Source organism: Marmota flaviventris, chromosome 13 (genome assembly GCF_047511675.1).
Source record: "Marmota flaviventris isolate mMarFla1 chromosome 13, mMarFla1.hap1, whole genome shotgun sequence".
NCBI classification, from domain to species: domain Eukaryota; kingdom Metazoa; phylum Chordata; class Mammalia; order Rodentia; family Sciuridae; genus Marmota; species Marmota flaviventris.
The window spans coordinates 87,451,498-87,464,276 of record NC_092510.1 but is presented as its reverse complement, the minus strand read 5'-3'; the positions used below and the strand labels follow the sequence as shown (position 1 = coordinate 87,464,276).

At 43.3% G+C, this 12,779-nt stretch overlaps 1 protein-coding gene across 3 annotated transcripts in view; it reads left to right on the top strand.

Moving 5' to 3' along the window:
* The window catches only part of Astn2 (astrotactin 2), an 839,030-nt gene that overhangs the window by 358,425 nt on the left and 467,826 nt on the right, over nt 1–12,779 (top strand). For all 3 annotated transcript variants that reach the window (XM_071600871.1, XM_071600870.1, XM_071600869.1), the window contains one exon: nt 7,385–7,552. In XM_071600871.1, coding sequence (XP_071456972.1) covers nt 7,385–7,552 — 168 coding nt within the window. The remainder of the gene's footprint in view (nt 1–7,384; nt 7,553–12,779) is intronic.

The following is a 12,779-nucleotide window of genomic DNA, read 5'->3' as shown; positions in this document are numbered from 1 at the left end:
TGTTTTAAAAGGCTTCTTAGAGAATAATAAAATAGTCAATTCTGGGACCAAAGAACTCTCAGTTTTCTGATATTTTGTAAAATTAAATATGTAACTATTATAGTATCATAACATTCGGATCTGTTGTATGATGAATCGAAGAAGATTCCAATCTTAACCAAGTTTCTGTCTTCTTCAGTGCTTGGAAAAATTGTATTTCTTGTAAAATGAAGCAAAAGAAAGAGATTGACCTCTTTAAAATAGCTACTGGAACTTCTTGGGGTCTTCTTAGCTTCTTTCCCCCTCTTATCATGTGCATCTTATTCTCATCCTGTATCATCATTGTCTCTCTTCCAGTGATGTTGGAAGTATTTGGAACCAGGTTGTACATATCACTGGGCATCTGAGGAATGGGTGAAAAGAGCACAGGTCAGACTAGGGCTTTTATTCTAAGCTCCATGAACCCCTGAGCAGCCCATGTATAAAACTGGGTTTATTTGTTGGTTTCCCTAGTAACACTGTGCATTTTGTTTTATAAACTTGAAAAATTTATTCTGAAATGTAATCCATAGGGATCCCTGGCACAAAATAAAGATTAATGTGTGCAAATGGCAGAATGAAGAGATAGTTGTCAAATATGATGGTAGTAGTAGTATATCGATTTGCCATGCTGCCATGGAAAGTACCTTAAAATTTCAAGATCAAAGGATCAGCAGGGTTGGCTATTTCTGGGGCCTCTCTCTTTGACTTGTTGACGGTGGCCTCCCATTGTGTCTTCACGGGGTTTTTCCTCTGCGTGCATCTATGGCCTAATCTCTTCTAAGGAGGACACTGGTCGTATTGGGTTAGGGTTCACCCTAATGACCTCATTCAATTTTTATTTACCTAAAGAAGCAAAGGGCCTGTCTTCAAATACCATCACTTCCAGAGGCAGTAAGCATTAGAACTACAACATGCATTTGAGGGGAACATGATTCAGCCCATAACAGGTAGGGAGCTTACAGAGGAACAGGAAAAGGTTGAAGTTGACCCCAGGAAATGGAAAATAAAATGTCAGGAGGGAAGAGAGGACGAAGGGGAAGATCAGGGGAGCTGACTGGCTGATGATCCTCTCAGAGATCCCTGTAATAATGCTCTCAGAGATTGATGGCTCCTAGCTATCCAGATTGTCTCAAACTTGATTTTGCAGTTTGATCACCCACTCATTAAATAGTTTCAGTTAACGGTGGCAAGCCTGACTCTGGGCTCCATAGGCTGGGGAATAGGGCATTAGTGAACACACACTTCAGGGATCTGTTGGGCTGATAGCAGGGGTGGTCTTCATTTCTCTTTCGTCAGAGTTTGGTTTTTCATCCTGTTCCGAGGAACGACATTTCTCCCAGGTCCAAGACCTCAACAGGTAGAAAGAAACCATGGTGATCAAATAGAATAAGTGGAATCTTTAATTATTTCATAGCCAAAGAAAGCTGAGAAAGACAAATAAATGCTTCTGGCCAAAACATTCCCTGCACCGCAACTGAGAAGACCGTCTTTTACTGGTCGGCTACCCACTCACCACTGTGACCAGAGACTTGTGTTTGAAATGTTCATCCGTGGGTCTCAGAGGTCTGTCTCATGATTCGAGGTATAATGAAAGGGATTCGCAGCTGCTGTCTGGCTCTCCAGGCAATTTTTATCTGGTGACACCACCTTCAGTGGTATTTTTAGTTCTCATCTGTAGCTTTCTGTTTCTTTGGGGGCTGATGTGCCTCTGGCTTTTCAAAGAACATTACAGAGTGGCCTGAGCTCCCCAGCTCACCCCTGATCTATGCTGCACAATTACAGAAGCAGGCTTATAATCAATGTAATTGAAGATCAGAGTTAATGAGGACCTCCGTGCCCGTGCAGTCCCCTGAGCAAGGCTGGTCTTCAGATGCTAGATAAGGAAATGATTGGGCTGAACTGAAAATCCATTTGGCTAATTAGATGATGTATATTCCCACAAGGCAGTGGGAGAAAAACCTGTGTGTGTGCATATGTATGTGTGTGTATGTGTGTTATGTTGTGTGTGTGTGTGTGTGTGTGTTTAAAAATAAGGAAACATGACATTTTGAAGTTGAGAGCATTTGGCAGAGATTTATTTCAGAGTCATTTCTCTCTGGGGGGATCTGTATGAGTATCTTAGAGAGGAATCTTAGAGCACCCAGTAATGGGAGTGCATTTTTAACATGAAGCCAAGAAAATAAAACAGAAGTCCAGAAGAAAATTCAAGAAATATGAGGCACATGGAACAATGAATTTTACTCCTTTGCTTGGGGAGTATTGATTCCCAAGAAATGCCAGACTTTGTTCAGAGAGTGCTTCTTGATACTCTTTGACTTTAATATTGCTCCTTTCTGCCTCATTCTCTCCACACCCACCCAGCATCTTCTGAGCCTCCACTACATGCTAGGGACCATGCTGATTATAGAGCTAAATAAAGTGTGGGATTTGCCTTCAGTAAGATGGGATAAGAAACGGGGGAGGGGAATGGATACTCAGGCTTTGCCTTATTGTTTCCATGTCTGCTTTGCCTTTTTGGTCTATGAACTTGGTAGCAAATGTCAGCTTTTATTCACCGAGAGCCCAGTGCAGGGCTTGATACTGCATAGTGTCTCAAATGCATGAATGAGTGAACCTGCAGCATGGAATGTGAAGCTACTGTTTGAGTGAGATTCCTCCTAAGTATTAAAAGGGTTAGGGGAAGTATGAGCCTGGTCTGGAGTTGGGCCTTATGGAGTGAATATCACATGGGTTGCCATATAATGTGGAGGACATAGCTCGTCATGCTTTGCTCCTTTTACCTTGACTTCTGTCTGGTTTCTTGTTCCCTTTCCCATCTTTCGGGGTCTAACTTAAAGGCCACCTCTCAATGCTTCCTCTGTCAGCTCCTGTTTTTTCTTCTTCTTATGTCCAAAGACAATGTCTAGCCTTTTCAGGAAGTCCTCAACCCACTATAGTTTTTATTATAGATATCTGTACATATATTTGATCACCCTTATTGAGTCCATAATATTCTCAATGAATTCAGCCCATTTCTCAGTCTCTATGTCTGTTTACTAAACAGGGAGAGGTTTACTCAGTGTTAGTTAAATGAACACATTAAATTTGATACAAAGTCTCTCCTTTGCACTATCTGGTACGGTATGCCCCTGCTGTATCTCCTTGCTCCTTCCATGAAACCCTTCTACCTGAGTCTGTACTTTAGTTATCCCTTTCCATGCCCATGGGGTATATGAGAACTCAGGGACCAACATAGTGAAGTTCAAGTTTTAGTTTGAACTGGGAGAGTCTAAAAGACTAGTTTTATTTTCTGGCCTTCACATGATGAAAAAAACACTAAATTTGGGGGAGGGGGATTCATAAGCATTTCTACTTCATAATACCATGAAGTGAGAAGAAATTTAACTTAGTCAAACAAGGAATTTTTGATATCATTAATGTACTTGACATTCACTAAACTCCCAGCATGTTATAGGCATTTTACCAAGAGCCAAATTGATGAGGACTAATGAATCACAACCTGTTTCCTGTAGGAAATCAGTCTATTGGAGAAAACAAAAGTCCTCCAACACTATACTCTATGCATTAAAGGAGTTTGCAGACTACTGGAGGCGTGGTGAAAGGAGAACAGAAAACAACCCAACCAAAGTCCCTGCTTCCCGAGACAGCCTGGAATAACCGGAAGGTCCCAGCTCCGGAGGCTGAACCGTCTTGCTTCAGTTTTCACTTTTGCCATTTACTAATTGTGCAGATCTGGCCAGATCAATTTCTTCCCCAAATTCATGGTATCCTTCTGGAAAATAGATAAATACCTATCTTACAAGGCTGTTGTGAGGATTAAGTGAGCAGATTGTGTTACACATTCCCAGGGATGAACAGAAGACATTCCAAGGACAATAGCTCCCCTCTGCCATTAGACCAATTGTACATCTCTGTGTAGGGAAGTGAAGGTAACCTGCTGATTTAGTCCATTCATGTTGCTCTATCAGAATGCCATAGATTGGGTGTTCATAAACAACAGAAAGCATATATTTCATAGGTCTGGAGCTGGCAAGTCCAAGATCAAGATGCTGGCAGACTGATCTGCTACCTGGTTCACAAACGATCATCTTTTCTGGGTCCCCACAAGGTGAAAGGGGCAAGGAGCTTTCTGGGTTATCTTTTATGAGTGTATGAATCCCATTCATGAGAGTTTCTCTCTCATGACCTAATCACCTCCAGAGGCTCAATTTCCAAATTCCATCCCACTGGGGGCTAGGTTTGTGGATTGGGGAGGAGGCACATCTAGTCTGAACTACCTACTTTCAAGCCAGTTCCTTCCAAGGAAACTCATACTTCTCATATTTGATACCTGATAACTAATATTCTATTTAAAATCCAAGTTTATAAGAAGTCCAAATAATAATCAACATGGCTCTGGTTAGGTGAGATTTCACAGTGTGCCCAGGACTTACAGGGGTGGATATTGTGATGCTGAACCCCGGTCTCCAGTTAGCACCAAGGCTTACTCATTCCCCCAGCCACCAGGAACGTTGGTGGTTGTCCACTGTCAGATGAGTTCTTACTGGAGAAATGTCCTTCATTGAAAGGGAACAGTTCATCCAAGGTTATGTTTGTTCCCCAGGAAAAACTCACAGCCCACGACTGGTAGAGGTACAAAGGCTGCCTTGACTTCAACTCAGAAGGACCATCCCAGTTCCAGAGTGCCTATGGAACCAACTAGAACTTGTTGAGACTTTCCAGAAGTTTGACTTCCCCCTCTGCTCAATCCTGCTTTGCTTACCCCCTTACAAGAGTGCCCCCCAAGCTTCCTGCATACCAGTCTTTGTCTTTGCATCTGTTTTCTGGTGATCCTGACCTAAGACAAATAACTTGTCTCATTGAATCTGGATCTTAACTCTATGAAGGGTGTGGGTATCCATGCTTTTCATAGGTAGTAACTGAGGGCTTGTTTTCTTGCACAAGCTGACAGAACCAGTAAGGAGCAGAAAGAGGATGTGAACTCCTATCTCGCTGACTGTTCTCTTTATCGCTGCACTGTGTAGCTTTCCTGAAGTAGCAGGATTAACCAAACTCAGCCCTGGGACACAATTCAATATCCATCCCTCAGTCTTTAGTGAGAATAAATACAAGAATTATCCATTTAAACAGCATGACTGTGCTTTTTAAAAGAAAAATCTGTAGTTGATACTGATGTTCGGTGCCTTGCTCAAGGACCCATGTGACATGTTTCTGCTTGGGCTTAGTTCCAGTGGGGGAAATATGGCTTTGCAGATAGATTTGCATATCTTCACTTGCCAGGAATGTGAAATATGGAATCCAACAGACTCCTTCCTTTTTTTTCCCCCCCTGTTTTAGCTGCCAAGGATTTTAGGGCCAGATTCAAGGGTGGTCATTTCCTTATCTCAGTACCTGATGCTGTCTGCTCCTGCTATTTATGTGGACACCTCTTCCATCCACACCAAAAATACTGTTGTCAGTTGAACTTTTCCCTGGGAACTCATTCTTTAGGTAGTAGAAATTATCATATTTATGTGAGTTAGAGAAGATCATCGCAGCCTGCTCTGCCCTTACCTGTTGCAGGGAACCTTTTTCACCCACAGCCTTAGGTGCTCTGGCAGCCAGTTGAGATCACTGTGATTCCCCCTCCCTGACCATTTCATGTTGGACCACAGCAGGTCACCTGAGCCAAACTGAGTCCCAGCTTAGGTCAGTTAGCAGAGTCTGATATGATGTCACAGAGAGCTCTCTGTCAAACCAATCTGATACTTATTAACTGAGTCCTCCTGTGGGGAATTCAAATTGCATCACTGAAGACTTTTAGCTTGACAGTGAAGTACAGAGAGGCAGACACAGGGGAGAAGCCAAGCCATATTAATTGTGAAACACAATTGAATGTCTCATGGAGTGGAGTTTTCCTAGATCTGCCGCGAATCCAGAACCACTCTTCTAGTTCAGCTTTATGAAGCCTCGTGCTGTTTGCAGTCAGATTTTTTTTTTAACCCTGTGAAATTCAACCTTTGCTTTTCTTTATTGATATCTATGTGCATTCACCATTTACAACCCATTTTCAGCCACCCTGAATGGCTGTTTCTTGCCTACCCCAAAATGATGTATGCATCTGTGTTTGTGCACTGATGCATATGTGTGGAATATATTTGCGTGCACATATGATTTTATGTATTATTATGCATGCATGTGCAATATATTAGCCTATACACATGTAAGTGTATGTATGTTAACTGTCTATCATATGAATTCATGAGGGGCATTTCAGGACACAGATCACAAAAACAGAGAATTCTGGCCTGTGTATGTTTCAGGAACAGATTTGCGTCATCATTGTAAAAATATTGATCACAATAAAAACTTGAATCCTCAGCCGCTCCTGAAGGTAATCTGATCTGATGCCCTGGCTTTTAGTCCCACAGGGTTAGAGCCTGCTGGAACTGCTTCACAGCTGCTCCATTGTGATAGATTGCAGTGTCCCTTTGATCCAAACCCCACCTTATCCCTAATGTTTCCCAAATCAAAAGTTTCACTGTGTGACTGCAGAGTTTTTCCTTTGAGACTTTTTAAAAATCTGTTCCTGTTTCTGTGTCCCTATCTCTATCACTTTAACTTTCTCGGAATAAAAATAACAATAAAAAATTAAAATCAGGCTGGGGATATTGTTCAGTGGTACAGCAGTTGTCCAGCATAGGCGAAGGCCTGGGTTTGGTTGGTTCCCTCTCAGCAGAAAACAAAACAAAAAAAATAATAACAACAACAAAATCCATAACACGACTAGGACAGGAGGCCTGAATGTTATTTTCCTTTTTTACACTCAGCCAGTCTCTCCTATAAATCACTCACCCAACCCCTGTGGGCATTTGTGGTCCCTATTCTAGAGGCAGTGCCTGGATGACAGGGACGCTAGCTGTTTTATTCCTCCTGAAATTTAACATTTAATCATCCTTCACTAGAACAAGTCAGGTGCTGGCTAAGCACTTCATCCACGTTAATTAATTTCATTCTCACAGCTGAGGTGGGCCTCATTAATATTTCCATTTACAGATGAAATCCCCAAGTCCCAGAGGCACCGAGTGACTTTAATGGCTAGTTCAGATCAGGACTTGAACCCACATCCCCCTCAGTCCTCAGGACCTACTCTTAACCCCTAGGCTGAACTCTCTCTCTCGTGTCTGATTTACCTCTGCCTCTGTTGACTTATGGCACCTTACTGTCACAATATAAATGCTCAGTAAAATGCCTTTAGACTCGTGAGATCTGGTGTCAGGGGCAGGGGAATGGTGGTTTGTATGCACCTCTCTGATCCTACAGCATCAGCAGCAAGACACTAAAATTGAGGAGAAAGTAGCTGTCTTTCTCTGTTCACCCCTAGGGAGCAGCTTCGTGGTGAGCGAAGGCAGCTACCTGGACATCTCCGACTGGTTAAACCCGGCCAAGCTGTCCCTGTATTACCAGATCAATGCCACCTCCCCGTGGGTGAGGGACCTCTGTGGACAAAGGACAACAGATGCCTGTGAGCAGCTCTGCGACCCAGAAACTGGTGAGCCGTGGGAGACGGGGCTGGGGTTACCAAGTGGGAGAGCATGGGCCGAAGGTGGGTCTGCCCTTTCTGCCAAGAGAGCCTGGATTCTGAGCCATTGACCAGGGGCTTGACATAAAGGCCCATCTATGCAGTTCATGCTGTAACCACATGCTTCCATTTCCTGGTAAGGGAGAAAATTTTTAGAGAATCACAGAAACTCAGAGTTAGAAAAGACCACAGAGAACACATCATTCAAGTCCAGGAAGGCAAATGGTCTGAATGTCACCAGAGACACCCCTGAGTTCAGATCCTGCCTACCTCTTGCTAGCTGGGTTTTCTGTAACAAGATACTGCACATCTCTGAGTACCAGGAAATTTTAAAATGGAACCCAACCAACAAGCTGGGCATGGGGGCACACATCTGTCAGGTGGATTATGAGTTCAAAGCCAGCCTCAGCAACTTAGCGAGGCCCAAAGCAACTTAGTGAGACCCTGTCTCAAAATAAAAATATAAAAAATAAGGCTGGGAATGTGGCCCAGTGGTTAAGATCTCCTGGGTTCAACCCTGGAACCAAAAAATATAACCAACAAGACTATTGAGTAAATGAAATAATACACAGAAAGTTCCCAGCATATTCATTCATTCATTCGTTCATTCATCCATTCATTCAATAGATATTTTCTGAGTAACCATGAGAACATAAAAGTGGACAAAAAAGGCAAAAAATCTCTGCCTAATGAAGCTTTTGATCTAGTGTGTGTGGCAGGAGACACTAATTCTGCATGGTCTAATATGATTGCCATAAGCCATATGTAACTACTTTAAATTAATTGAAATTAATAAAGGTAAGTATTCTTATCCCCAGTCACACTAGCCAGATTTCAAGTGTTCCATAGCCTCATGTGAAGAGCGCTACCTACTTGAACCACAAACTTGAAACATTTCCATGCCTGTGAAAAGCTCTGTTGGGTAGAACAACAATAGGCAGGTAAACAAGTACATATACATACACTGGCATGGGGTGGGTGCTGGAGGGCAGGGCATAAGGAACCGGAAGCTGTAGCTGGAGCAGGATTTGTCATCATAGAGAGTGGTCAGAGGAGCTTTCTCTGAGAAGGTGACATTTGAACAGGCACTTCAAGGCGAGACCAGAGGAATCCATGCCAATATGTGGGGGAGAGCTTTCTCTGCAGGGGAAACTGCAAGGGTCAGTGACAGAAGCCCACAAATGGGTCATTGTTTCTGCACTGGCAGGAAGCCCAGGATGGCTGGAGGAAAGTGGGAGAAGAGAGGAGTAGGAGGTGTGATCTGAGGAACAGAAGGTGTGGGTCTGAGGGCAGATTCGGACTCTTGTATAGGGTGAGGTGAACTTTGGATTGTACTACGAGTGAGATGGAAGGTCCCTGGAAGATTCTGAGCAGAGGAGCCATGGGACCTGACCTGTATTTTAACATCATCGCCCTGGCTGCAGCGTGGTGAGCCAACACCAAGTATGCTCACACATCCTGTGCTCTCGCCTGGGCAAAAGTGAGTGGTGGCCTGGGCCATGGAGCTGTGGGAGAAGAGAATGAGAACGTACTCAGCATCCGGGTGACGACTGAAAATTGTTCATTCTGAACAGTAGGGCAGATCATGTTGCTAGCCAGGGATGCCATGGCATGGTCAGTGTTGGGTTAAGGGGATAAAGAGCTCAATCCTGGGTATGAGGTCAAGGTGACTGGTTAATGTCATGGAGAAACAAAGGATGGGCATTTGATTTGTTTTGAGGGCCGTTGGTTGCATTGGTGTTCCGGAGCCCCAGTGTCTAGCAACTCTGCCTTAACAGGAAATGGAGGGGACCCTGATGTGTTTACAGTGTGCCATCAAAGAGACACTTCTGGAATGACGCCTGTCTGGCTCATGGCCAGGGGGTCCCACACATAGGAAACTTGTTTTCTTGTGGCTTTTGTCTGACCTTTGTTCAGTTCATTCCTGATTGAGCATTGCTCTGGCTCTGGGAACTCGACTTTGTGTTCTTCCCAGGGTCTTGGGAAAACCCTGTCTGGGGAAGCACCTGATTCTTCAGATAAAAGCACAAATTCAATAATCCCCACAGCAGAAAATATGTTCAAAGATTTTTTTTACTTACAGATTCTGAGCTGGGAGGTTGTAATGAGCCACCCCTCCATCTCCTGTCACAAAAGGTAGTGATAAAGAGTCAGAGAAGGACAGGGGACGGAGAGAGATTCCACTGACTGTACATTGGAGAATAAAGTGTGGCTCACTTTAAATCCACTGGCAAATATTTGAGTGATCCATTTAAAGGAAGTAGTAGGAAAGCAGGGAGCCCATTGTGCTAGGCCTGCAAGATGCCTCCAAGTTCTTATGTCTGCTCACTGGTTTGAGCCATTTGGGTGGAGAGTTCTACTTCTAATGCCCAGGTAGCAAGCTTTGCTGTGTTGTTCTGGATGTGTGACAAATATCTGGATTGACCACATTGAGGAATTGGAAGGAGATGTAGAGTTAGGAACCACGTCAAGGGTGACTAGCGGAATCCTGCTGTGGTACACAAAAAAAGTTAAACTTATATTCAAAATGGAAGCCAAAGTCACATAAAAGTATGAGCCTTCACTACAGATCTACAACTCAAATTTGAAGAAGAGATCTTAGCTGAAGATAGAAATGTGCATTTCAATAGCATCTGTGTGGTTTTTTTTCTTTTGATTAAAAAAGAAGCAAGATTATTGATGGAAGGGAACCGAAAGGAGCATCTTTGTGCCTCCCTCTAAGCTGCCCACACCAGGCAAGTGGTGAGTATTTGCAGGGCTGGCTTCCCAGATGATCTGCTTCTCATGCATGTTTCTGATTTCTGACGATCTTCTCCATTAGCCACAGGCTTGGGGGCACACTTCTAAATAGTGGACCGTCCAAGGAGTAAGTGTATATTAGCCAGTTTAGAAAATAATCAGCCCTTCCATCAATATCCTCTGGAATTTACCACACGCACCCCACCCCTAAGAGTTGAAAGTATCATGAGGATCCATTCTGCAACCATCTCAGCTTTCTTGTTGATAATTGAGGTACAAAGAAAAGAGGTGACAAGATCAAGGTCACAGCTGGCAGATGGCAGAGCCAGGATTTCAGCTCATCTTCTAAACTATTGCTTCTGTAGCCCTAGAAGGATGTATGAATGGGGCCTGAGATTCTGTGGTTCTAATGAGCGGCCAGCTGGTGCTGATGCATCTGGCTCATGGACTAGCCTTGTGGCAGCAATGCCTTTAACAGTCTTCTTCCAAAACAGTCCTCCCATATTTACATGCTCAGCAAAAGGCTCAGATGTTAGATTTGTTGATTGATCATCTTCACAAAACCATGTTCAATTCTGATGCTTCATCTCCTTCCTCAGTTTGCCCTGTGCCCCAAGCTCTAAGGACACAGAGGACCTGCAGGTTCATGAAAGCACTATGGCCTCTTTCCCTGAAACCACTTTACAGGCTCTTTCCTCAACTTGAAATGCTTTTCTCCTTGGAGACCAACAGTTTCATTTTCTTTCCTTCACAATCAACCAAACCCCCTTCCTCCCACAGGCCTTCCTGATCCCCTCCCTGGCCCTGACCTGATGGAAGGGTTCAACTTTCTGTGGTCATAGCCTTCTGTTCTTCGATATGTCCTAATACTTGTCCCTTTGAAGAGTCATCATTCTTTGTCTGGCTCTGTCACAGACTGGAAATTCTGTCGGGGGATGAGGGAGGGCAGTTCAAGATGTGTATCTCATTCACCCCTCTATCTTTAAAGCTCAGCATCATGCCTGATATGTAATAGGTGAGCAGAGAATCATGAAAATAGGAAGGAAGGAGTCAATTTCTCTGCTTCTAGAAACAATGACATATACCACTTCTAGCCCACCCTCACCCCCCACCCTATCTACTTGCACAAGAACTCAAATATCTTCAAGCTCTTGAGACATTGGGTCACCAGAACTGTCCAACAGCGGGTTATCTGAACTCCAGGGTACTCTTGTCTGGTCCTTACATTACGCCATGTCCTGAAGAGCATCCTGTTTTTAATTGTCCCCTCTGCTCCTACTCAGTGTCCCATAAATGCCAGGCAAAGTCTCCCTTTGTGACTAAAACTACAAGCTCCTCCCTCCAACTGAAATACTTTCCATTCTTTAATCATCTTCCCTCTTAATCCTACTCACTTAATTGCCTCTCATTTCCTTTTGGTAGAATGGATGACTCTACAGAATCATTAGAATCCTATGTTGACTTAAAACAAGATTAAAATTTGAATTATTGTTTGAAAATTTGTCTCCCCTGCTAGACTATAAGCTCATAAGACTGGGGACTGTATCTAATTTATCCCCGTATCCTTCTCACCTCAATGCCCAGCAAAGTGTCTTACTCTTATAAATCACTCAAGGCATAAATGGATGGGATTATCTACAGGTAAGAGTGGAAATGGGAACATAAGATCCCTGAATATATTTTCATGAGGCTTGACTGAGGGCCACTTTGTAAAATTTAGTTCAATTTGTTAGATTCAATTCAAGCAAGATTTTCTTAATTCCACAACTCATAAGTCTCTGTGTTAAGTGCTATGGGAAATCACAGACAAATTGGACAGTGTTCTTGTCTTCGTGGATTTTACATTCTCACAGGGATAAAAAGAATCTTCTCATATACAGCTATTATAAAAAACATGGTGTGGCATAAATCAAGAAAAATGCATGAACAAAGTGCCTCTTGCCTGGAGAACAGGGAGAGATGTGCTCTAGATGGGGATTTCAGGAGATATGTCATGGAGATGACCTTTTAGCTTAGCTTCATAGAATGAATGGGGAGTATGGGTAGGAGCATGCTGTAGCAGAAGAAACTTAATTTTACAAAAAGAGGAAGGAAGTTTGCATTGATTCTAGGAAACAGCAGTGTAGTCGGGCTGGCATCTGGAAAATGTGCTAGGCATGAAGTGGAGGCAAAGAAGTGGGAGAGTGGGATAGGGTAAAATTGGCAAGGTAAGATGAAGAGAGCTCATAAAAAGGTAAGAATCGGGAAGGCTATATTGGCCATTGAAAAAGGAAAACTGCTCTACATATCTTCCTAACTGAGGAAATATGTAACTGCCCAAAGGAACAGCTTCACCTTCCCCATTGCCTTTCATTCCATTAAGAGTGCAAATTTCAAACCATCCTTCAGTGGGTCAAATCTGTAGGGCTGGACAGAATCATGGAGTCACAGCATTGGTCATCATGTCTTAATGATATTT